General features: G+C 40.2%; 3 protein-coding genes across 3 annotated transcripts in view; 2 read left to right on the forward strand and 1 right to left on the reverse strand.

The window, feature by feature from the left end:
- Abp1 (Actin binding protein 1) overlaps positions 1-4,361 on the reverse strand; it is an 18,024-nt gene extending 13,663 nt beyond the window's left edge. The window contains exons 1-3 of the mRNA XM_074091476.1: positions 4,168-4,361; positions 3,276-3,447; positions 33-267 (exon numbers count right to left, since the gene is read on the reverse strand). Of these exons, the coding sequence (XP_073947577.1) occupies positions 33-267; positions 3,276-3,447; positions 4,168-4,250 (490 nt within the window). The 5' untranslated portion in view covers positions 4,251-4,361. The remainder of the gene's footprint in view (positions 1-32; positions 268-3,275; positions 3,448-4,167) is intronic.
- Positions 4,362-4,748: 387 nt separating this feature from the next.
- Positions 4,749-14,531, forward strand: Hpr1 (THO complex 1-like protein Hpr1). The gene is made up of 10 exons (XM_074091477.1): positions 4,749-4,984; positions 5,065-5,742; positions 6,453-6,715; positions 7,562-7,734; positions 8,315-8,444; positions 9,629-9,714; positions 9,874-10,040; positions 10,569-10,664; positions 11,212-11,292; positions 14,186-14,531. The coding sequence occupies exons 1-10, from the start codon at positions 4,940-4,942 to the stop codon at positions 14,492-14,494; spliced, it is 2,028 nt and encodes a 675-aa protein (XP_073947578.1). The 5' UTR covers positions 4,749-4,939; the 3' UTR covers positions 14,495-14,531.
- Positions 14,532-20,312: 5,781 nt separating this feature from the next.
- On the forward strand, positions 20,313-21,464 carry LOC141430062 (uncharacterized). Its single transcript, XM_074090606.1, has one exon. The coding sequence runs from the start codon at positions 20,569-20,571 to the stop codon at positions 21,448-21,450; it is 882 nt and encodes a 293-aa protein (XP_073946707.1). The 5' UTR covers positions 20,313-20,568; the 3' UTR covers positions 21,451-21,464.
- The last annotated feature ends 4,081 nt before the right edge of the window (positions 21,465-25,545 follow it).

Here is a 25,545-nt window from a genome sequence, read left to right on the forward strand (position 1 = left end):
TGCAGCCCTAACCTAACATGTGTCCAGCCTACCTGGATTGACCTTCTGGTATGCTGTCCCCACTGGCCCACTCGGCGGTAGCTCCTCAGTCCTGGCTTTAAAGTTGAAAGCGGAGCCAGCTTTAGCCAGTTTATCCAGGATGACTGTTTCGTCAAGGTCGTCTTCCGTTCTCGCGTGCATGGTGAGATGGAAGCCGGGGAACATTTGGGCGACATACTTGATGTGGTTCGCGCAGGTGCCTTTCCGAACAGTGGGTGCTCCTTCGCCCTGGTTAAATAAAGACAACTTGGTGAAGGGATAACAATAACAATACAATACAATGAATCTTTATTGTACACCAGAAATAGTAAGCGATACAGAAAACATGTATACAGAGAGAAAATTACAAGGTAAGCAATACGTGTGACAAGGAGGGGGAGAGCGCTAAAAGTTGTCAAAGTTGGTGTGACATACTATTTTGACGACCAAATGGCCTAGCCTAGTGGTTAGAGAACCTAATTACGAAGCTTGAGGTCCCGGGTTCGATTCCCGTGTCGGGGCAGATATTTGTATGAAAAATACGAATGTTTGTTCTCGGGTCTTGGGTGTTTAATATGTATTTAAGTATGTATCTATCTATATAATTATATTTATCCGTTGCTTAGTACCCATAGCACAAGCTTTGCTAAGCTTACTTTGGGACTAGGTCAATTGGTGTGAAATACTTAGCCATTAACCCATTCCAAAACCACCCGCGAACCCAATTTGGGTCGCGACGCGAGTTTAAGAAACGCTACTGTATAGGTTGTAACGCAGGCTTTCTTAGCAGAGGCGGATGCGGAGGTGAAGTGCCGGAGCCCGGAATCGCAAAAATTTAACGAAGGCGGGTACGAAGCGGTTCTTAAGCCGAGTTTAGACTTGCAAGAAAAATCGTGCAAGCTGCATTACATTGCGGCGCTCGATTGACCACTACAAACTCGTTGGCTTTACGGCCTCGCAATGTAATGCAACTTGCACGATTTTTTTTGCAAGTCTAAACTCAGCTTTACGTAAGTTAAAATTTTCGTTAAAACCCTAATATGGACTCTTTAATATATCCTATGTATATTGAGGACAGGCAAGCTTAAGGCTATTTGCAGCAGGGATGTAACGGATGTGGTTTTATCGGAACCGAAAGCGGAACCAGAAACGGAATCGGAACCGGAACCAGAATCGGAGCCTGAGTGACAGATGGACGAGATGTTAAGGGTAGGTCTAGTAAATCTGAGGGCCTATTGGGAAACGTTCCTGACACTCGCAATCACAATCAAATGGCAGTTTTCGCTTACAAAAACTGTAACTTGATTGTGATAGCGAATGTCAGTAACGTTACATGTTTAGCCCTCTGTTTGTTTTTGATGTACGCCGCTCATGTCCAGTTGCCGCGCTAAGCATTGACATCCGATTAAGTTCCGTTTCAAAACTAACGGAACCGGAACCGAAACTGATGTTCAATATCAAACGGAAGTTCCGACGTAACGGAAACGGAATCGGAACTCCGTAACATCCCTGTGCAGATGTATTGAATAATGTTTTGCCATCGTATGTTCGTGTTTATCTTGCTATCTCAACTAGCTTACTGAAGCTTATTCGACATAATACGATGGCAAAACATTATTCAACAAATCTGTACGCACTGCGCCGCTAATCGCGCGGTTTCAGCACGCCGTCTCTTTCTCGAGCGATACTTTGAAGAGGAACGGCAGGCTAAAACCAAGCGGCTAACCACATTGTATGTAGAGGTACCATCAGCCAAATATATGGTCTACCACCCTAAAGTTTATAATCGTTTGCATGTCATAAAACAAATGCCAATAGACGTGTCTGTCGACTTGAATGTTCGACTTTAGCCACATATTAGATAGACCACTTACTTGGCTGATGGTACCACTTACCTTCAAATGGTGGATGGACATGCCTACACATAATTATTAACCATAACTGTATTTTAAGATCTTTCAAGGGAAGTTGCGAAAAATTGTTATGAATAGGAAATTAAATAAAAAGACTAGATAAGGAGGAGAGGGGGAGGGGGAGGTTTTATTGCAATGGAAACTGTCCATAATAGCTTTGGATTTATTTTACGGATAGTAATGTATGAATATTGCAATAACTAGTAACTCGGAAAGCAATACTTAAAATGCAAACAATTGTAGGGCCACAGATAATCTACGTAACCCATCAATTTATTTACATTTCTAGAATAATATATTTTATTGACTCAATATAAAATAAAATAATGTTTTCCTTATCTACAAAACAGGATATGTTAAGCTAATAGTTATAGGGAAAATAAAATAAAGGCATGTGTTGGTTTTCCATAATTTCATGCATACTCTAAGGCTGGAGCGTGAATTCTAGATGAAATTAGCAGTTGAAAGGCTAATTGATCTAAACAAAATTTTTTGAGATACTGAGTTATTATACATGTGCAGCAAATTTTTCTCTATTGTTTGAGCTATCTTTCAAATTTTTCCCAAAAAAGGCGTGTAGATCAATCAGCCTTTCAACTGTCAAAATACAAATTGGTATTTTTACCTTCCCCTTTCCAAAAAAAAAAAACAGCCAAGTATATGAGTCAAACTCGAACTCCCATAGAAAGATTTCATACTATTATACCTTTGCCCTTACAATCCACCCCAACCCCACTTAGTTTTTAATTTAGGTTATTTTAATTATTTGTTGTTATAGCAACCTTTACACACACTGTGAAAAATACTAGTGCCTCCCTTTGCTATTATGATTCAATATAACACTAGTTTTCGAGAAATATGGTGACATGCAACATACAAACTAGGGTTGTAACGGAGGCCTTCTTAGCGGAGGCGGAGGCGGATGCGGAGGTGAAAGTGGATGTGGAAAAATAGTAGTTTATGCTTTATTCATCTCAAAAATCTCTAAAATTTAAAAAAAACTGCCAAATCTCACTTGTTTTCAGTGTCATCGTGCTTGTGACTAAATAATGAATTACTTTGTAGAAAATCACTTAACGGCGGAGGCGAAGTTCCGTTACAACACTAATACAAACATTCTATTAAACCAAACACATTATATACCACTCTTTTTTCTGTCATGGGTATAAATATAACCATACAGATGAACATTGGAGTCCTTATGTAAAAGGTGCTACTTTGGGTACAGAAACTAATAATGAAAAGATAAAACAACAGAAATGTTTATCACCAAGCCCCCATTCAAAAATACTGTTGCTCATTAAGAAAACATTCACTACAAAACAATTTTATCAGATATCTTACCTGCCAGTTGATAAGAACATACTTAGATATGCTGTTCTCTGGTACATCTAGTTTTAGGAATGCATATTGTATTTTACCACTGTTAAATTCGTCAATTAGCTCTGTTAGGCCTCCGTCTCCTTTGCTTACAAATTTTAGGTCATTTGTCAAACCGTCATAGCCGAAGAGCGCCCTGTGAAAAATATATTTTTTATACAATTTACGTAAGAAATAAAGCGAGCCTGTCTAAAGTTGGACAATTTGTTCTTGATCCACTATACATCATTTAATCAGTCAATGTAATTGTTATATTTTCTTATAAAAGTTTCCTAGTGGAGTCACAAATTTAATGAGCTGCTATTACTTCTATTTTATGCAATTATATATCTTTGAAATGTATTTTTGTGGTTATTTGTGTATTGTATTGTATATGTAAAGTAATACTAAACTGTTCAACTGTAATATTATATTATACTATACATTCAATTAAAATTTAAGAGAAAGTGGATACATTTAAATTAAGAGAGACAGAGTATGAAGTTGCTCATAATACTAAACTGATTTCAGTAATTTTTCATCAGCAAAGTAAGTTCATGTAACTAGCTTAATGAACTTGGATATGCATCTGAAGCAGCAAAATTTTTACATAAATGTTTCCTCACTAACATTATCAAGCGATCGCCGTTTTGTCTTACAAGTTTTCGAGTTGGTACGAGTAGTGAAAGGATTCAAGTCGGCGTTAGAACTCTTTCTAATTAGAATTAATTATCCTTGCAGGCATTGTCTATTCAAACATGGGTGTGTTGTGGACACGACTCTAATTGATTCAGCAGAACACTGTAATCAGCTTCGTGTTTATTAAATTCATTACCAAGTAGGTCGCTATTGTGTAAAACTACTTGTTATTACTCACCAATCAGTATCAGTTTTCTCGTCTAATACGTCCTTCCAAGCAGCCACTAGGGAGTCTCTATGTTTATTCAAATTTATAGCCATTTTACATTCTTCGAATAAACTAATTTAGTGTCGTAAACAGATTAATCTCAGGCAAATCGTTATAAAAGCCGACGGGCGGCCTAACACAACAATTTCGACCGACAACAGCCAGAGACTAGATAGATTTGGTGATGACGGCGCGGTCGACAGTTAGGCAGATGTTGCTATATGAATAAATAAATAGCCATAGTCTATGATTGTTAAGCAATTTCGCACGATTCTTACGGAAGCTGTTTTGTATGGATTTAAGCTCTTTACCTTTTTACTCGAAGGTAAAAATGTCTTATATACTATAATTGGGGACCAGTAATGCTCGACCCTATACTGCTCAGCCATCACTGTACGACCTGATAATAAGAACTCATTTTGGATTAGAGATATAACATCGTACAATATTAGGTCGTGCATTATTAGGGTGTCCAAATTTTTGCTGGGCCTGTTAATGCTCAACCTGTTATTGTAAGTCGTTATAATCGGAATCTAATCGAATCGAACGACCAGGTCGTACAAAATCGGTCGAGCATTGTCCAGGTCGTACAATAACTATGACCCTATAATTGTCTTTGAACTACTTTTGATTGAAGGGCATTGTATACTACTAAATATAATTACTATAAAAGGCTCTTTATAAATGTAGATACTTGTATCATATTAATATAATCATTAGAAGTTAACATACTACATCCAGCATGTCTGACAAAATGGGATTCGAAGCTCTCCGGGCGAAATATAAAGCAAGTATTTTGGTAACCTCTTCAATGTTTATCCTACTGTTTATCTACCATTATAATACTAAAATTCACATCTTTTTCAGGATTTACTCTCAAAAGCTTTCAGTACCAATAACATTGATTTGCTGGACTCATTCTCAAAGAACATTAACGATTCAGATAGAAAAGCCGCCATGGATCAAGCATTTCGGGACAAATTATTAGAACTGCTTACAGAGGAGGCAGAAACTCTGGAGAACTACGTATGTTTCTGTATAGAGTCATGCAGACGGCAAATGGTGACTCCTACGATGCCGGTAGTGCTTCTCGGAGACATATTTGACGCACTCACACTGAACAAGTGTGAGAAATTGTTCACGTACGTAGAAAACGGGGTAAACATTTGGAAGGAGGAGTTGTTTTTTGTCGCCTGCAAAAACAACTTACTGAGAATGTGCAACGACTTGCTACGTCGTTTATCTCGTTCACAAAATACTGTGTTTTGTGGGAGAATCTTATTATTCTTGGCCAAATTCTTCCCATTCTCTGAACGCTCTGGATTGAACATTGTATCAGAATTCAATCTAGAAAATGTCACAGAATTTGGAGGCGACAACTCAAATAATCTTAAAGACTCTCTGGATGAGGAAATGATGGTGGAGGAAGAGAAAACCAAGTTGAATATAGACTACAACCTGTATTGTAGATTTTGGAGCTTGCAGGACTTCTTCAGGAACCCAAACACTTGTTATAATAAAATACAGTGGAAAACTTTTGTTGCGGTAAGTATTTTAAAGTATTAACACATTGATAACCATATATCACTACACTCATAATCAGAAGCAAAGTTTTTCTGCTTTCTTATAAAAAATGCCTGTGAGTGAACACAGTACCCACACAGTACAGTATGTCAGGTTCTGTTAAGCTGTAGGACTAAATACTTGTGAATTGCCAATTGTTGTCAGTAGTTTTGATTGCCTTATCTTAATCCAATGCTACCCAAAAGTAGGTATACAAGGTATACCGAACTTTGACGCGCTTCATCTTGATTGACAAAATCAAAAATATGTGTCAAAAATATTTTCTGATAACCTAACTGATGGATAGAATATTTTTTTTGCCAGGAAACAGTCCGGAACAGGTCCGGATTTAGAGGTGTGTGAGGGCAACAGGGGAGTGGGGACCCCCCGAAAACTATTTTCCAAATAAAATTAACATTATAATTATGTTTGTGCAAATTACTATCAATCAGTAAAGGTAAAAACAGCAAAAAAAATAATCAAAGAAACAGTTGTTTCAGTGTACTCGGAATTTGAAAAAAAAATCTTAAGGTTCTATTGTGGGGGCCCCTCTTTTGTGTAGACCTCATCCTCCCCTAAATCCGGCCCTGAGGAAACTACCCAGTACTTATTCAAAAGTATTTATTTAAATAATCATTTGTTGTGTTTGTTTGTGTCCAATAAAGACTTATTGTATTGTATTGTTATTTCAGCATTCCGGTAGTGTTCTATCTGCTTTTTCATCATACAAGCTGGAAGCTATTGAGCTCCAAAAATCCAAACTAAATCGCCTGAAGGTCGTGCATGGGGATGACAACATGCAAGGTCTGAACAAGGAACAGCACTATTTCGCCAAGTTCTTGACCAATCAGAAACTTCTAGAATTACAACTCTCAGATTCTAACTTTAGGAGATGTGTACTCATACAGTTCTTGATACTATTCCAATATTTATCATCTACTGTTAAGTTTAAGATGTAAGTATTGTTTTTATCTTTATCCTTCACTAATATTATAAATCAAAATTAAAAATTAAATATCATGGGACACTTGACACCATTGACCTCCCAAACTAAGCAAAGCTTGTACTGTGGATACTAGGCAACGAATAAACATACTTATATATACATGTTTAACATCCAATACCCGCGAAATGCGAAAGTAACTCTGTCTGCCTGTCGCACATTCACAATTAAACTGCTGAAGTGATGCTTATAGTTTCAGACTTTGGGAAGGATATGGTATAGTTTTAATCCTTGAAATTGCATAGTTTCTGCAGTTATATCAACTGTTCAGTGCAATTATGTAATTGGTTATAAAATGAAAATGTGAAACATTGTCTCTGAAATGATTTGATTAAACATTTGATAGTGAACCAAAAGAATACCCATCAGCCCACCTATTAGGAAGCCTGGCAATGCCTTGAGAACTGTTAGTCAAAATACCACCCACAGGACTTATCACGCTAACACACGAGTAATATTTACCTCGACGTTTCGGCAACATTACAGTGGTTGAGAACTGTTCTTCCCCAATTAGCTCTGGCCCTGCTGGGCTACGACGAAACTCGAAAATCGAAGTTCGTATCGTACCGTCCCACTGACGCTTATATTATTTAATATGAGAGTGAGAGAGACGGTGCAAAATAAAAATTTGATGGCGCCTTTTCGCTTTACTTTGATCAAGAGCTAGAGCCCACACTGCTCCCAATGGTTATCTGTTCATTGTGCGAAGTGACCTACCCATTGCCACTTCAACATCCATATTCTTTGAGCTATGTATGTCTATATTATGTACTCTCACTATTACACCTGCTTTTCCAGGGAAACTCAGGAGCTGAAATCTGATCAGACAGAATGGGTAAAGGAAACCACTTCACTGATATACCGGCTGCTTGGAGAGACTCCACCCAGTGGGAAACAGTTTGCAGAGTGTGTGAAGCATATCCTGAAGCGGGAAGAGCACTGGAACACATGGAAAAATGATGGCTGCCCTGGTATGTTTATCTTTAAGAAAAAAAACAAGTCTTCAAGTAAAATGTTTAATAAATACTATACAGATGTGCAAGTTGCAGATTTTTTCCAAAAAGTTCGAAAAGTTCTCGGAAGTTTCTGGAAATTTTCACAAGAAATATAGGAAATTTAAGAAACGGAGTTTCAATCCCCATACAAAATTGTGAGAAGTTTCCGAAATTATCCTATATGAAAAATTCCGCAATTTTGGAAAGTTTCCTTTGGCACATTAGTACCTTCGAATATTCATAATTATTCTCACCAAGGTTGTTCTCTTATAATGTAATGATTCCTATTCCAACTTTAAAATCAGTCAGTGAATACCGATTATAGCCATTTTTTTTTTTTATGTTATATTTTTGACGAGGCTTAAGTACACTCAGGTGACTATGTCAGCCTCATAGGGAATCTCTGAAACAAAACCATCAAACACGCCTCGGCTTAGAACCAGATTCTCTGGCTAGAAAAGCGAATGCTGATGACTTGATGAGATATAACAATATTTTAGTACATTTACTGTGATGGTCAATCTTTAATTATATTTTTTATTATATTCTTGTGCAGAATTCCAAAAACCCAAGCCACCTGTGCAGACGGAGTCTTCGGACGATTTACGCAAGCTGAAAGTCCGTCGCAGACCTGTTGGAGACATCATTAAGGAATATGAGGGACAACAGAAGTGCTATATGGGGAAGTGAGTACCTAGTAATAACCTCCTAACCCATAAATTGTCAAAATTGAAATACATTCATGATCATGATTCAAACCTCAAACTCAAAACAAAAAAATAAGTCTTGAATCATGTGCATTTTGGTGCCCAATGCCAATTTAAAGGTTCAATAGGCGGTATCTGAAAAAAAAAAAAAGAACACTGGTTTATTTATATTACCTACCCATCATATAGCTTAAGACATTCTGCATGGCATAGAATGGATAATGGAAACAATATTTCTTTTTCATCTCTCCTGTTCGTAAAGTTTAATTTTCATGGGTAGACAGTCGGGTGGAAAATTGCGTTTTCATCTCTAGGGTGGAAAGTAATTTTTTTTTTAATTTTTCGATTAGCCATGGTGTCGAAGATAGTTGAGTTATACGTCAATGACACTTTTTTTTCACGTTTCGGCATGGCCATCTAGATGCACGTCGTCGTGACCAAGAACTTATATACAAAACAAGAAATTTGATCTTTATTACGTCACGAACATATTCCATCTCTTTCTTTAGTTAGGTTAAGAAAGAGATGGATGTCATTCGTGAAATGTAAAAGAAAAAGATATAATATATAAATAAGTAGTAAAGGTCAACCTTCTTCGTTTGGTGTTCAACCTCCAGTTTTGTAGGTATATAAACTCCTTGGTCGTGACCAATTCGATTTTTTTTTATACTCGGCCGAGGCAAGTGGCCAGGTCGAAAAGGTACCGTTGGAGGTTGGGTATAAGTAAATTCAATTTACTGAATACTGAAATTCAATTTAATGATATTCTCATTTTTTTGTACTATTTTACTTTCCTCACAGTCGAAATGAAAAGTAGTGTGTCTAACTCGGGTGAAATTACCCATTTCCCCTCGAACTATTGGCGCTCTCACTTCGTTCGAGCGCCAGAAATATCTCAGGTGAAATGGGTCACTTTCCACCCTTGGTTATCAATCTACTATTTTTAGATACCGCCTATTGCCTTAACAGTGCAGTATTATGCTCTGAACTAGAATTAGGTAGATGTTATTTGGTTTTGCCTAGATAAAAAAAAAACAATTGGATGCAAATATTACGAACAGCTAACATAACAAAACATAACACATATCATAACAACAAAACATACTTTTTTAACATTTCAACAAAAGTTATGTTTTTTTAATGCATGCAAACTTTATTTTCAGTAACGATTTAACAAAGCTATGGAATTTGTGCCCCGACAACCTCACAGCCTGTCGCACTAAAGAAAGAGACTTCATGCCGTCTTTGCGTAAGTAAAATAGATCAATTTATTTATAACAAGTAGCAAGCATCACATTCACAGAAGCACACAGGTTTATAAAACAGAAATAAAATTGAAGATTGAAAAGCGCAAAGCGAACAGTTGTGAAGTTGTCTATATTTCTGTAGCTGATTCTATTGCCGCCAGAAACTTATATGCTGACGGCGAACGATGGGCGCGAGGGCGCCGCGCGGCGCACAGCCTCGGGCAGTTGGGGGTGGCGCGCGTTGCGTCTGCTTGCGCGACGCTCGCCGCACTTCTTCATACACACCAACACGCCCATCGGCCGGCTGCCCGATTATCTTGACGACATGGTATGTCACTGACAACAGCTATACTTTCTGTAGGTTGAACCAGCGGCGCGAAACCGTCGGGTAGTTGGGGAAAGCGCGCGTTGCGTCTACTCGCGCGGCGCTTCTCACACTTCTTGATACACACCAACACGCCCATCCGCCGTCTATGTTGACGACATGGTAGGATACTAACATACAGCCACGATCTCTGTAGAGTTCCATGTTAAGGGTGAACGAGTGATGTGAAGACGCTGAGTATTTCGGATTGACGTGTGCTGTGCCTTGTTACAGTTCCACATACCACCTTTCTTAAAAAAAAAGGAAAATATAAAAACCCTTTGTGAAGCCACTTACTGAGTACTGTTTTGATTTTTCACGATGTGTGTAAAATCTCGCTAATGGACCGTCCGTCTGTCCTACTACTTCGACGACATGATAAAAATCTAAAATTACCATCATCATAATAAATTTATCCAGCGATATAAATATGAAGAACACAATTTATTGGTATATGTCACTGTTTTTACCTACATTTCTTACTTATTTTAGGTGAAACGCGTCACGCGTGAAGTGGCGTCACTTGCGGAAGCTCACAACACCAACGGAGATTCTACCGCTACCAACACCGATAAAAATATTAAACAGGTATAGAAAGATATTGTGATTAGATATTCATGTCTGCTTGCTGCAAAGTGACCAACTTTATAACAAAGATTTGCTTATTATTTAAATAAATAAATAAATATCATGGGACACTTGACACCAATTGACCTAGTCCCAAACTAAGCAAAGCTTGTACTATGGATACTAGGCAACGGATAAACATACTTATATAGATAAATACATACTTAAATACATATTAAACATCCAAGACCCGAGAATAAACATTCGTATTATTCATACAAATGGGACCTCAAGCTTCATAGTCAGGTTCTCTAACCACTTGGCCACCAGTTTATTTTGATGTAAGAAAACCTGATTTCAAATAAAAAAAAACCGCATTCAAATCGGTCTCCCCGTTTAAGAGCTACGGTGCCACAGAGAGACACACAGACAGACAGACACACATAGCGGTTATACTTATAACATCCCTCTTTTTGCGTCAGGGGTTAAAAATCGGTTTAAGCTGATGACCGTGTTACCAATGCTTTTAATAAATTAAAAAAATAACAAATATTCTGTCGCTATACAGGAGGCTGCCGAAGAAGAGATAACTGAGGAGCAAATGGAAGCTGACCTTATCAAGGAAGAGGACCATAATGATATGGAGCAGGTTTGTAACACGTTATAATAGTATTGTGTAGTAGTCAATTTGGGCTTTTATTCAACAATCTAAGGTGATATGGCAGCGGCACTCAAGCAACACTATCTTTTTTTTACACCCCTTTTATTATTCCGGATAACAAGGATCTTTGGCAAGGAAGAATGTTATTAATCCTTTCCCTGTTTAACATGCTTTTATCTATACATATAATAAAGCTGAAGAGGGTCGAAAGTCTGTACATGGAAGATATTCGAAAAAAAGTTGTCTGGGGATACTTAGAATCGATAACAGAACACGTTCCAACAGTTTTTAGAATTTTTGTCTGTTTGTCTGTTTATCTGTTTGTCGTTTATTTGACCGCGCATCACGTGAGAACGGCTGAACGGATTTTTATGCAAGCTTTACTAATCTGACGAGAAAATCCCCGGCCAGGTTATAGGCTACAAAAATTCGACCCTTAGGGTATAAAAATTCAACCCTTAAAAGTGGAGGTAGCTACTACATTCGATTCGATTGAGTTAAGTTTCCACCTTCAAGTTTTCAAATACGTGCTATGACTATCAAGTACCCTGATGAACTAACAGATGGCGCTGAAATTAATAACGTTGTGACTCGAGTAAGCCACTGAGGAAGGATTTTGCCAAATTAACTCTAAGTTTAAAAGAGGGAGTACGGATATCAACAAATTTAATTGAATAATTTAATTGATTTACTAATACGACTAAAATTAAACGACAATAAAGTAATTGCCCACACATTGCAATGCCATCTTTTGGAGAACTGGGTAAACAGTAAATAATGGAGTAAACTAATAAAAAAGAGTTTACTTACATAGTACTTAGTTTTTTAGCATTAGAAAAAGGGTAAACAATCTTGACGATTCTTTTTATTGAAAAACGTTTTGAAAAACAGTTGCTATTACTTTTATGATACCAAAAGCATGTAAATGATCATTATATCCTTGCTAATTGTTACTATTTGTTGTGACTTATTTGCAAAAGTTTTTTTTCAATATAAAGACACATCAAGATCGCTTGCCTTCTTTCTAATGCTAAAAAAAGAAGTATAAGTAATGGTAAAATCAACACACATATCAACACGCGTACGAGTATAAGTATCGCTATCGAGTACCCTGTTACACTAACAGATGGCGCTGATTTAGCCAAATTGACTAAGTTTAAAAGAGGGTGTACGGATATCAAGAAATTTAACTGAATAGGTAATTGATACAACAAAAAAATGAATTGCAACACATTTCACAGTGCCATCTTATGGAGAACTATGAAACAAACGAGTTAACATAGTTACGTAGTGGTTACATCAACACTCATATTCAACACGCGTATAATTAATTAATAGAAAAATGACATAAATTATTCCTAATTAATTTATATCCGGAATACGAAAATTCGGCGAAGAACTAGGGTCACTGACATAGCTCGAAAAATGATATGCAAGTTGAAGTGGCAATTGGCAGGCCACATCGCTCGAAGAACAGATATTCATTATTATTCATTGGGGGAGAAGTCCTCGAGGAGCGGCGACCGGAAGACGAAGCGTTGGCAGGCCTCCCTCCAGGTAGAATGACGACATTGTGAGACTTGCGGGAAACCGGTGGATGCAAGTGGCGAGTTGTCGTTCATTGTAATTTATAATTTATTTGTATTGTAATATTATTGATTATATGTAGGTACGTTAGTCTGTAAGGTATTTATTGTATGGGCCAAGTTGCCCGAAATAAATGGATTTATTACGAGTATTATTATTGTGGCGTTGTAAGGGGTAGGCCTTTTTCGATCAGTGGACCTCTTCCGGCTGATGATGACGAATTATATCGCATCAATATTCATACGTATTTCCTCTTTTAAGCACTTAATAATGGTCACGAAGGTGAGTACTTAAAAAAAAATCATTTTTCTCTTTCTTTTGCGGAGTAAATTTACAACGATTTCGGATTTGGGACTCGCATTTTACAGGCGTTACCATGCCTTCCCGAAAAAAACGAATCGACTACCAGGGGCACGGCACGGTCTCAGGAGTCTGAGGAAGACCGCGATGGGAGACTCAGTGCCGCTCTAGCCGGGCAGGCCGCTTCGCTTTCGGCTGAAACGGCAAGCCAGCGCGAGGCTGGGTTGCGATCCAAAGACATGTACGCAATCTTTGAGATCACTCGATGTAGGAAAAAAGTAAGCAAAGAATAAAAATCTTAATACTTGAGCAATTTAGATGTGAAACTTGGTGATCATGATCAGATTTTTCAGTTGATTGTTTAGCTGTAGTTTGAAGGGATTTTTCGAAAATTCCAAGAAACGGCCAATGCGGGACATTAACTTCATTCCTATCGAGTATTGTGTAAATATAAAATCTACGCAGACGAAGTCGCGGGCAAAAGCTAGTTATCTTTAAGTGTGTAATTAAATATGAATGTGATAAAATTTTCGAAATTCCAAATTGACCAATTTCCAACTTCCAAGCTGAAATAATTCTAGATTGCTATTGTATCGTATAAATTTTTTTGCATGGCATCAACGATTGAGGTCCAGTCACCAACACCAATATTTATCTAACACAATAAACCGTGCATAAATATCTGATACTCAATTTTTATGGCCGGTAGGATGTGTCAGATATTTTTGCACGCTCCTGCTGTGGTAGATTAATCCTGGTGACTACAGTCTATTATGAACATTGGAGCTGATGAGGTGCTCAAAAGTATCTGAATGACCACGGGATGGACAATACGGTCATGTTCAGATATTTTGAACACCTAGCCCCAGCCCTTGCTGTCCGGTCTCAAATTTACACCCTGTTTGTCGATCAAGTTATACCTACAGGATAAAAAACACCGTGTTAGTAGTAATGAAATGTTAGACAAAGACTTACATCAAACTATATTGTCCAGGTGCCTGACTCTACGAACCTCGACGAAGACTACGACAAAGCAGCCCGCTCCCGCGTCACTATGATATCCCCCGCTCAGCTCGACGCTGTCTCAGCAAAACTGACAGACTGGAAGAAACTGGCCGCCAAACTCGGCTACAAACCTGACGAAATACAGTACTTCGAAACAGAGAACGCAACAGATGTGCTGAGAGCTAAGAACATGCTGCAACTCTGGTTTGACGATGACGAAGATGCTTCGGTGGAGAACTTGCTTTATATTATGGAAGGGCTGGAAATGGCGGAGGCCTGCGAAGCTCTGAAGAAATAGGTGTAAGTTTTTTCAATAATAAAGTTGATAAAATGATTTTGGGATTTTGATTTGCGATGATTGAAAATAAAATGATTGGTTGGATGATTACCTACAGATCCCCAGTGCGATAGTAATGTATAGATTATTATTACGTGCTAGGTCTGATCGGAAATTCTTATCTGCCAAGCTGCTTAAATATATATTACTACATGGTCGGGGGTAATTTTTGAGCACAGCGCTCTTTTATGGTGACAGACTATAAAAAACCGTCGATAAAAATGCTGTCTACAAAATTCTAACATTCCATTGTGCACAGTAACTAACCCACTTAAATTCTAGTCAGAATCTCCAAATCTATTTTGACTACCCGAAGATTCTCAAAATTATTTCGCGAATTGATGCAATGATAAATAGCAGCAAGACGCAATAAATCCTCCCGGGCTCAGATAGAAAATTCTTCCCGCCCATAAAGATTTTTACCAGATTTATAAACCCATTCAACAATGTCGGCCGCTTCCAAATTATAACTTGCACGCATTTCCTCATCTCTGACTCACGGCGTCCCAAAACAGAACTTATGGCGTACCAATTTCAAACAAAACGCCGTCAGACCAATGTAAGATCTAGCACGAACCGCGTAAAGTTCTACGAGTGGGAGAGTTTAGCGCGGTGGGATGGTTTATAACCGCCAGTTTCGGTTGACCCATCACACCTCCCACGTTCAGTGATATTCGAGACGATAACAGTTTGGGCTCCACGCGTCCCGGAGGTCAGCGTTTATTGGGTGGTGCTGCCGCCGTGTTTACAGTACCGTGGAATATCGCTGCAACGAAATTAGTACGAATGCGTCAATGAGTAGACGCGCAGCTCGCGCGCCAGCGTCCGCTCCGGAATTATCGATACACATTTTTATGATTCGATGCGATATTTTTGTATTTAAATTAATAGCGTCTGAGTTCGTGACGTGAACGCGTGTGAAGGATTTTGCGCGGGACTTTTGTAAGTTTTTTTTTTATTTGTTAGAATTAAGGAGACTATGAATTTTTGATTAAACCGGCTAAGTATTGTTTTTAGTTGTAGAATAGAGTAATTTTTAAAGGATGCAGAGAATAAATAAAATTAATTATACCGATTTATATTAAGAGTACTTAACAAATTAAACTAGATAAGATGATAAAGCAAGGATTTTTTTTTAACTGAAAAATCTAGAAAATTCGGACTTAAAAGCCATCAATTAGAGGTAAACGTACCGATTCGTCCGAAGTAACTGGCGGTTATTTTTAAAATATATAAGCATCAGAACTTGGTATGCCAGGCCGTAAACTTTTATGACGAATTATATGATCTTTAAATATAGTATGTAGGTAGGCACAAAATTAGATCTAGTACTGTATGGCTCATATTTTTGATGAACGGATGTGATATACCAACGAAAGCAGTTAGCAACTATGTTGCGTTTTCGTTTAATGTCTAAGTGCTACCAAATGGTAGATATATGAAGTGTGGACGTAAATATAGTGGTTAAAGTTCTGATATCTTTATTTGTCTGGGAAATAATAGATAAATAATAGATTATCTATTACTATGATCCTAAGGCAACAGCAAGGAAGCTTTCAGAAGCGCTTACAGATCAAAGAAAAACCAAACTAACTATGTAGATACTATGAAAAAGAATAATTTAACCGAGTTCAATCTGCGCTTACCTACAAGTATTCTAGTTACCTGATGTAAAAAATGTAACAGGAGTACAGTCGAGTTCTTATACTTCTGAGCACAAATTCAGTCAAAAATATCTGAACACACTTCTATGTCGTTAACAATAGTCGTGACACATATTCTTGATAAAAAAAATACTCAGAAGTGTAAAGACCTTAAAGAACTCGACTTTACATGCATCAGTTAAGTTAGATATGCCGACAAGGCCGGATCTGAAGGTGGGGGAAAAACGAGTAGAATTTTCAGGGAGCGCCGAAATCATATTGGAAGACAAAAAGATTTTTAAATACTTTGTCTCAGCCACTGGAAAGGCTGAACCATCGAGCCTGCCTGAAAAAAATCGAAAGGAAGCCTGTGTTTGTTACTCAAACGCTAAAACGGATGGAAGGATTTGAATATTTGTATGTAAGCAGAGGCTACTTTTTATCTCGATTTTCCCACTGGATCGGAATAAAAACTCGAAAACAATCGCTGGGCCTACAATCATGAAATTTGACACAGTTGTTTTTAATGCAATGTCAATTAAATATCACGATGTAATTTATGGGAATTTCCATTGCAATTTGGTCAAATCCCGAATCGAAGCCACGGCAAAGTATCAGAAGCTTTGTGTATTCTAGCTAAATACAAAGATTAGTGACCAACTACGATATAGAGTAAAATTATTATGTAGTTACCCAAATTAATTCTGATTAATTGAAACGAGAGCAAGTTAGTCTTTTTTTTTTATTCGACTGGATGGCAAACGAGCAGGTGGGTCTCCTGATGGTAAGAGATCACCACTGCCCATAGACACTCGCAACACCAGGGGGATTGCAGATGCGTTGCCAACCTAGAGGCCTAAGATGGGATACCTCAAGTGCCAGTAATTTCACCGGCTGTCTTACTCTCCACGCCGAAACACAACAGTGCAAGCACTGCTGCTTCACGGCAGGATTAGCGAGCGAGATGGTGGTAGCAATCCGGGCGGACCTTGCACAAGGTCCTACCACCTGCTCTAATGTTATTTAAATAAATAAATAAATATCACGGGACAATTCACAACAATTGACCTAGTCCCAAAGTAAGCTTAGCAAAGCTTGTGTTATGGGTACTAAGCAACGGATAAATACACTATAATTATATAGATAGATGCATACTTAAATACATGTTAAAAACCCAAGAGTCGAGAACCAACATTCGTATTTTTCATACAAATATCTGCCCCGGGACTCGAACCCGGGACACGGGAATCGAACCCGGGACCTCAAGCTTCGTAGTCAGGTTCTCTAACCACTAGGTCTCTGGTCGTCAAAAGTCGTTTAGCAGCGATTCCAATTTTTTATTTACTCCCTAAAATAGGAAAATTGTCATTTGCTGCTTTACTGCGCGCTTGTACCTACCCTTAGTCCGATGGCATCAAATTCATTACCCACACAAAATACGGTTTCACCTTTTTGGGGGTATTCACCCTAGGTTTGGCAATAATGCTCTAATCTAAACGCTAGTACACATAGAGCAAATACGAGACAGTGGATGGGCACCTCTAGGCGCCAAAATCTAGTGTTGTCGCCGGTTTTTGAGAGGCACGCTGCACTGAATGAAGAACGGATAGAAATTGATCAAAGGGCGCCAAAAGACAACCTAGCTCTACCCCGATCAAAGACGGGTTGGCTGGTTCAATCTTTAAACGAGTTAAACAGTTAAGAGCATAATCTAACTAAACCTATACTGACGTAACTACTCTGGTGCTGTTTAACTACGAATAAAGACTTGTTTTTGATTCGTAGTGTTAAACATGGTATCCATGATTGTTTTTGATAGGAGGATGCATTCTTTTCTCACTCTCTTTGAGTACTACAGGTGGCAAAGCGGGGAGTACGTGCATACCCGAACTGACTAACAACTCAGCAGGGCTACTACCAAACTAGAAGTTCGTATCGTACCGTCCCTCTCGCTCTCGTATTAAATTGTATAAGTGTCAGAGGGACCGCACGACACGAACTTCGAGTTTCGTAGTAGCCCTGCAGAGGGAGGAATTACAGCGAGCTTTGTCGCTAAGTGCATCCCCAGCAAAGACCCTTAGCCATGGTCACGGTAGAGAAACCAAGTCACGCGTTCTGTATGTATTACATGTAGAGTCTTAATGGTTTGCGTAATTATGATACATACATAGTGTCTATGTATCGGAATCTTTCAACTTGATTTTCACCCAGTTCTTACTGTTTTATTTATAGGTACGAAATTAGGCAATTAAGCATAGTTCTGATGACAATACAGTAATATGGTAGTACCATAGAGCTTATCTGATGATGGGGTCGGAAGTTAGACATTGGAACTCCAAAACAGCTTAGATCTATGGAAGGAACCTAGCCATGTTTGGGATTGTAGAATATTCGTAGGGTGTATTTTGACCTAGGATGGTGTCCAGGGTCTGATGATGGGGCATTCAGGCAGACACTATGGAACTCCAAGACGGAACGCCGTAACCTAGAAATGTTAGGTCTCGTTAGATGGTTCTAGGGCGTTTTTTTACCCAAAGGTAGTTTCTTTGGTCTGACGATGAAACTGTTAGAAAGTTATCATTAAACCGTGTTTTTTAATTATAATTTAAGTATATATAATTCGAGGAAACCTTCGCGTATTTTATTTATTATCTCAGCTTTTTTGCTTTGTAGTCATAAAAGCTAAATACTTATTATCAACGGAAACAAAATAACCACTTTTTCGTGACGATAGGTACTTGAAAGTGTAATCTTTTTTATTGCAGTATCGTGACTGCAGTATGGTCTAGTTTTCTGGGTTTTTTTTTTACACACCTGAGTAGTTTCATAGTACGTATTGAGTATTATTTTATCCTATGCTTATTATTTCTCTTGTAGGTCCCGGTATGGTTTCGCTTTTCTTTATCTACACTGCTTTTATGAGACTACAAAATTACAACTTTCTAGCACTAATAGTCTCTAAGCTAAACTACGGACGGACGGACACAGACAGATTCGGCGAAAGGGTTTTATTTGTTGCCATCATGGCTACGGAATCCTAAAAGTGTGTATATCCAGATGAAAAAGAGAGGACGTGCCACCACCAATCTGGATAAAGACCATAAAACGACATAAGTAGCACCAACATAAACGAAGAGACAACCCACAACCGTATGTGTCGCAAAACTGGGAAAAAAGCAGAAGAAATTAAAAGTAGACTAATGAGTAATACCTAGTCCAAATTTTTACAAAACGGGAAAAATATTAATGGCATTTTAGTTACCGGGATTAGAAATAAACTTAAGTTGGTACCTACCTATATGGGTACCTCACTTATCTACCTAACCACCTAACCTAGTTTATATTGACGACAGTGACTACGTGAGACTGCCTGAGTGGCTGAGTCGGGCGTAGCCACAGCCAATACCGCTATGATAAATATATTCAACGTAGAGGTCGAAGAAGCACACGAGATGCTAATCTTTGCATGCTGCATTGCAATGACAGAAAAATTTAAACTTTAGCGGTCGATTCACCTTGCGATTTTTATGTATTTATTTCAGCAAACATCTGAATTAGGTGCTAACGTTCTAGATTCGAGCTGTCGACTGGAAAAAAATCATAGGTATTAGTATGTATGAATAGGTAGGTATGAATCTTTCAGTATGTCAGTCACAGCCCTGCGTGATACATTTTGGCCAGATAATAATAGGTAACGATTCTGTAGACTGTTCTTGGGCGGGGCCAAATTTTCCGTAAAAAAATCGATGCGATGATATGACGAATAATATTTGAATAGGAGAAAGTTTTTAGCTTCATGTTCATTTTTCAGTAGCTACTAATTATACCTAATCTTCGATACCGCTACACTCTTGACAGAGAGGTCGTGATCATCAGTTGTGGAAAGATTACGAACCGTCATGATGACTTTTATGGGAAAATTGTGGTGAATTTCCCTTGCCTTCCACTCTAAAATGCTATAGTCCGGTGTTCAATGTTGGTAGTAGAGAGCGCTGCTGTTCATTACACTCTCGCATCAGGTTCCTTAGTCGCCCTTTACGGCGCCCATGGGAAGCGATCGATCCGTCCTATTCTAAAACCTGTCGCGGCGTTTAGGCTGCAGCGTGGACCAAAGAAATGGACATACCTATTATTATGTGGCGGCCTGCTCGACCGCCACTACCTAAGTCCGCGCGCCTGCGCGATGCAGCAGACGGTTGTGCGGCAACCGAAAATCAACAGAGCTGTCCGATCGCCTAGCAAGAGAAAAACCTCATACAAATTTGTGTTAAATATTTTATTGCTTGTACATATATCTAATTGTAAATAAATTGTAAATAGTGCATTGCATCTTTTCTACCGACACGACAACCTTTTACCACAGTGGTGACCGCCGACTGAAAAAGAACTAAAATGTCGCGAGAAAATTTACACGAAGACTTCGCTGATGCCTCCACAGCCGATGGGCAGGTATGTCGTGTTGGTGTCCGCGTGCCGCCGTTCAACGCGGACGAGCCGGCGCTTTGGTTCGCGCAGATAGAGGCGCAATTTCAACTATCGAAAATAACGGTTGACGAAACGAAATTCTATTACGTCGCCGGCCAGCTAGAGGCGCGTTATGCACTCGAAGTAAAGGATATTATAACTAACCCTCCCGCTGCCGATAAGTACATAAAAATTAAAACTGAATTAATTAAACGCCTCTCGGCGTCTCAGGAAAAACGTACCCGGCAACTTCTCGTTCATGAAGAGCTTGGCGACCGCAGCCCGTCGCAATTTCTACGGCATTTACAAAACTTAGCCGGTACCGCTGCGACGTCCGATCTGCTCAAGACAATATGGATCGACCGTTTGCCGCATAATGTCCAAACTATACTTGCGTCGCAGTCGGACCAACCTCTAGAGAAACTTGCGGATTTAGCCGATAGGGTGTTTGAGCTTGCTCCCCAGACTCCCCATGTGGCAACTACCTCAGGCTCCGCTGTCAACTACGCACCAGTACCACAAGTTTCCTTCGCGTCTGCCTCGCCTTCTGATGCCTTGATGCAGCAAGTCAGTGAACTTACCAGGCAAGTTGCTTTGTTGACGAGTAACTACCGAAGAGGACGCACACACTCTCGCTCACGCTCGGCATCGTCGTCAAGAAGGTACAGCAGCCGCTCCCGTTCGAGGATGCCCCAGCCGCCGCCTAATCACCCGCACTGCTTCTACCACTATAACTTTAATGAAAAAGCGCGCAAATGCAGACAGCCGTGCAACTACAACGCGGAAAACTTCCCGGGCGGTCGGAAATAGCGGCCAACGACTGCCCTTCACCGTCTGGCCGTCTTTTTATAACCGATCTTCACAGCAAAATAAGATACCTCGTAGACACAGGTTCGGATTTATGCGTTTTCCCACGATCAGCTATCAAGACGCCATGCCACCGATCCAAGTTTGACCTTGTTGCTGCTAATAATACCGTCATCCATACTTACGGACAGACAACTATAACAGTCAACTTAGGATTACGTAGAGCATTTACGTGGAGATTCACCATTGCCGACGTGTCAAAACCCATAATAGGAGTCGATTTTCTAGCTTTTTACGACCTACTTGTTGACTGCAAGAACCATCGTCTACTTGATAATCTTACCAAATCGTCAGTAGACGCGGTACGCTATATGTCGTCGGAAAATATAGATTCTGTCAAAATCGTCACAGGTGAAACTGAATTCGATGACATCTTACGTGAGTACCCTGCGCTTACCAGACCACCTGGTAGACACTCTCCATCGAAGCACAATACTCTGCACTTCATCAAGACCACACCTGGACCACCAGTATCCTGCAAGCCTCGCCGCCTTGACCCTATGCGTATGCAAGCCGCTAGGAAAGAGTTTGAGGATATGCTAGCATCTGGTATAGCTCGACGATCAGAGAGTCCATGGGCTAGTGCTCTCCACCTGGTGAAGAAGAAGGACGACTCCTGGAGACCTTGCGGTGATTACAGAGCCCTCAACGCCAGAACCATTCCTGATCGCTACCCCATTCGTCATATTCACGACTTCTCCTACCAACTCTCAGGTTGCACCATCTTTTCAACCATTGACCTGGTCAAGGCATACAACCAGATAGCTGTTAACCCTGAAGACATCCCCAAGACTGCGATAATTACACCGTTCGGATTGTTCGAGTTCCCGTTTATGACGTTCGGATTAAGGAACGCAGCGCAGACCTTTCAGAGGTTCATTGATGAGGTTTTGCTCGGCCTGGATTTCTGCTACGGCTACCTGGATGATATCTTGGTTTTTTCCTCGTCCCTGGAACAGCATAAAGCCCACCTTCGCCAGCTGTTTGAGCGTTTGACGCAGTACGGCGTATGGATCAACACCTCCAAGTGTTTGTTTGGTCAACCGGAAGTCACCTTTCTGGGCTACCGTGTGACAGCTTCAGGAACCAAGCCTTTGGAATCTAAAGTGCAAGCCATCAAGGACTACGCCGTTCCGAAAACCGTCAAGGAGCTCAGAAGATTCCTTGGTATGATCAATTTCTACCGTCGGTTCATACCAAACGCTGCCCAAGTACAGGCACCGCTTCACTCTTGTTTGTCAGGACCGAAGATCAAAGGATCTCACCCAGTCAGCATGACTTCAGAACTGCTTCAAGCCTTTGAAGACTGCAAATCATCACTGTCTAAAGCAACACTCTTGGCTCACCCGGATCCTTCTGCTCAGCTCGCCATCTTCACCGACGCATCTGACACTTCTCTCGGCGCCGTTCTTCAGCAATCCGTTGACAACACCTGGCAACCTTTGGCATTCTACTCACACAAACTTACCAAGCCACAGAAGAAGTACAGCCCGTACGACCGAGAACTCCTAGCAGTGTACGAGGCCATCAGGTACTTCAGGCATATGGTCGAAGCCAGAGACTTTACAGTTTATACTGACCACAAACCACTTACCTTCGCTTTCTCCACCAACCGAGATAAATGTTCACCAAGGCAATTCAGATACCTTGACTTTATCTCGCAATTTACTACGGACCTAAGGTACTTACCTGGAACTCTCAACGTTGTCGCTGACGCCTTGTCTCGCATCGAGGAAATCGCCGTTCCTTTTGACTACCAGGCCCTTGCACAATCTCAGGAAGCTGATCCAGAGCTGCAAGACCTGAACCTCCACGGCTCATCACTCAAGCTAAATAAGATGCCTATGCTTGACTCTACCATATCCATCTTTTGCGACACTTCTACTGGACAACCTCGTCCTTATGTCACTCCAGAATTCCGGAAGCAAGTTTTCGACCAGCTTCATGAACTTCATCATCCAGGATGCACAGCTACTGCGCGACTGGTCTCAGAAAGATTTGTTTGGCCAGGGATTCGCCGAGACTGTAGAGAGTGGGCTAAACACTGTTTGAAATGTCAACAGAGCAAAATCACTCGTCATACCATTTCACCACTTTCCACTTTCACCACTCCATCCTCGAGGTTCGCTCATATCCATCTCGACCTCGTAGGACCCTTAACCCCATCTTCTGATTACAGATATTGCCTCACCGTCATCGATAGATTCACACGATGGCCTGAGGTGTTTCCACTCAGAGATATCACTGCTGAAACCTGCGCTTCTGCTCTTGTGTCTGGCTGGTTTGCCAGATTCGGATGTCCTCTACGCGTGACTACAGACCGTGGCCGCCAGTTCGAGAGTCAGCTTTTCAAGGCTCTGACCACGATGGTCGGTGCACACCACCTCTGCACCACTGCTTATCATCCTGCCGCCAACGGCATCATAGAGAGACTCCATCGCCAGCTCAAATCTGCCATCATGTGCCATTCCTCATCATCCACGTGGACTGAAGCTCTCCCCCTCATCCTGCTTGGTATTCGGAGCGCCGTTAAGGAAGACTTACAAGCTACCCCGGCAGAGCTCGTCTATGGCGAGACGCTTCGTTTACCCGGCCAGTTCCTCTCACCTTTACCTGACTACAAAGTGGCAGATATTACAGAATACGCCACACGCCTACGCTCGCACATGGCGAAACTTACTCCAAGACCTGCATCGTGGCATACCTCATCTTCACCATTCTACATCCCACGAGGATTAGAGACCTGTTCCCATGTTTTTCTCCGAGTCGATCGCGTCCGCAGATCACTAGAACCACCTTACGAAGGCCCGTACAGAGTCGTCAAACGACAGCCTAAGTACTACTCTATCGACATCAAGGGCAAGATCAACAACGTGACCGTCGATAGACTCAAGCCTGCTTACATTATGCGTGAAGTGTCGCCGAAACTGCCTGACACTATAGATAGTAATAGTAACGCAGGTTCAGAGACGCGGACAAGAAGCGGAAGGCTCGTGAGGTTCCCCAGCAGACTTCGACCGTAGTTACGGTCTGGCCAGGGGAACATGTGGCGGCCTGCTCGACCGCCACTACCTAAGTCCGCGCGCCTGCGCGATGCAGCAGACGGTTGTGCGGCAACCGAAAATCAACAGAGCTGTCCGATCGCCTAGCAAGAGAAAAACCTCATACAAATTTGTGTTAAATATTTTATTTGTTGTACATATATCTAATTGTAAATAAATTGTAAATAGTGCATTGCATCTTTTCTACCGACACGACAACCTTTTACCACAATTACATACCCCCATACATACATACGCTCGTAAAACATAACCCCCTTCAGGTAGTCGGGTAAACATCGCCGTCATCAATTAAGGACTTATCTACTCGTACGAAGAGCGCCGTCGTGCGCGCCCATAACACACTATAGATAGTTTGTCGACATCACACGGAAGCTAAGTAAAACCAACAACCCCAACTTTACAGCCGCGCCAGTTGGCTATATTCGCGCTAAGCGGTATAATAATATATTAAAATCAAATTAACTAAACAGACAAACTGCCATTACCGAGTCAGGAATGCCAACTTCAAAGACCTGAACTAATCCTGTAGGTAGAGCTAGAAATCGTTAAAACGAATGCTAAAGGGGTTAATGATGCGTATCTGCATAAGGAAATGGGGCTTTGGTAAGTATTTGTTAGAAGGATTCCAAACATCGGAATTCCAAAATTATTGTTAGTATTAAATAAATAATTAGGTTTTCTTTCGATGTTGTAGAAAAAAATGCGCTTGTACACGTGAACGCAGGTTTAAACTTTATACATGTGACTGACTGCTAGAACTTCATGTGTAGGTATTGATAAGTATTTAAAACTTTTGCTGAAATCATACTAAAAACCTATTTAAAAGTCCTTTCTAAAACAAGGCCTAGATTTCAAATGAAATACTTATATAACCTACCCGCTTGAGAAAAGTTTACTTTTCATCGATCTCACTTTAAATCCTTCAGTCGTTTAAAAATGGGTTAATTCGTCTTGTAAAATAAACCCTCCGAAATGT

The sequence above is a fragment of the Choristoneura fumiferana genome, chromosome 8, assembly GCF_025370935.1.
Source record: "Choristoneura fumiferana chromosome 8, NRCan_CFum_1, whole genome shotgun sequence".
Lineage (NCBI taxonomy): Eukaryota > Metazoa > Arthropoda > Insecta > Lepidoptera > Tortricidae > Choristoneura > Choristoneura fumiferana.

What these genes read in the sequence shown, in the direction of transcription:
- Hpr1 (XM_074091477.1), top strand. Translation starts at nt 4,940, where the DNA reads ATGTCTGACAAAATGGGATTCGAAGCTCTCCGGGCGAAATATAAA. An exon ending in CTCTCCGGGCGAAATATAAA is followed by an intron (nt 4,985 to 5,064) that starts GCAAGTATTTTG and finishes CATCTTTTTCAG; the next exon opens with GATTTACTCTCAAAAGCTTT. An exon ending in TCTACTGTTAAGTTTAAGAT is followed by an intron (nt 6,716 to 7,561) that starts GTAAGTATTGTT and finishes CTGCTTTTCCAG; the next exon opens with GGAAACTCAGGAGCTGAAAT.
- LOC141430062 (XM_074090606.1), top strand. Translation starts at nt 20,569, where the DNA reads ATGTCGCGAGAAAATTTACACGAAGACTTCGCTGATGCCTCCACAGCC.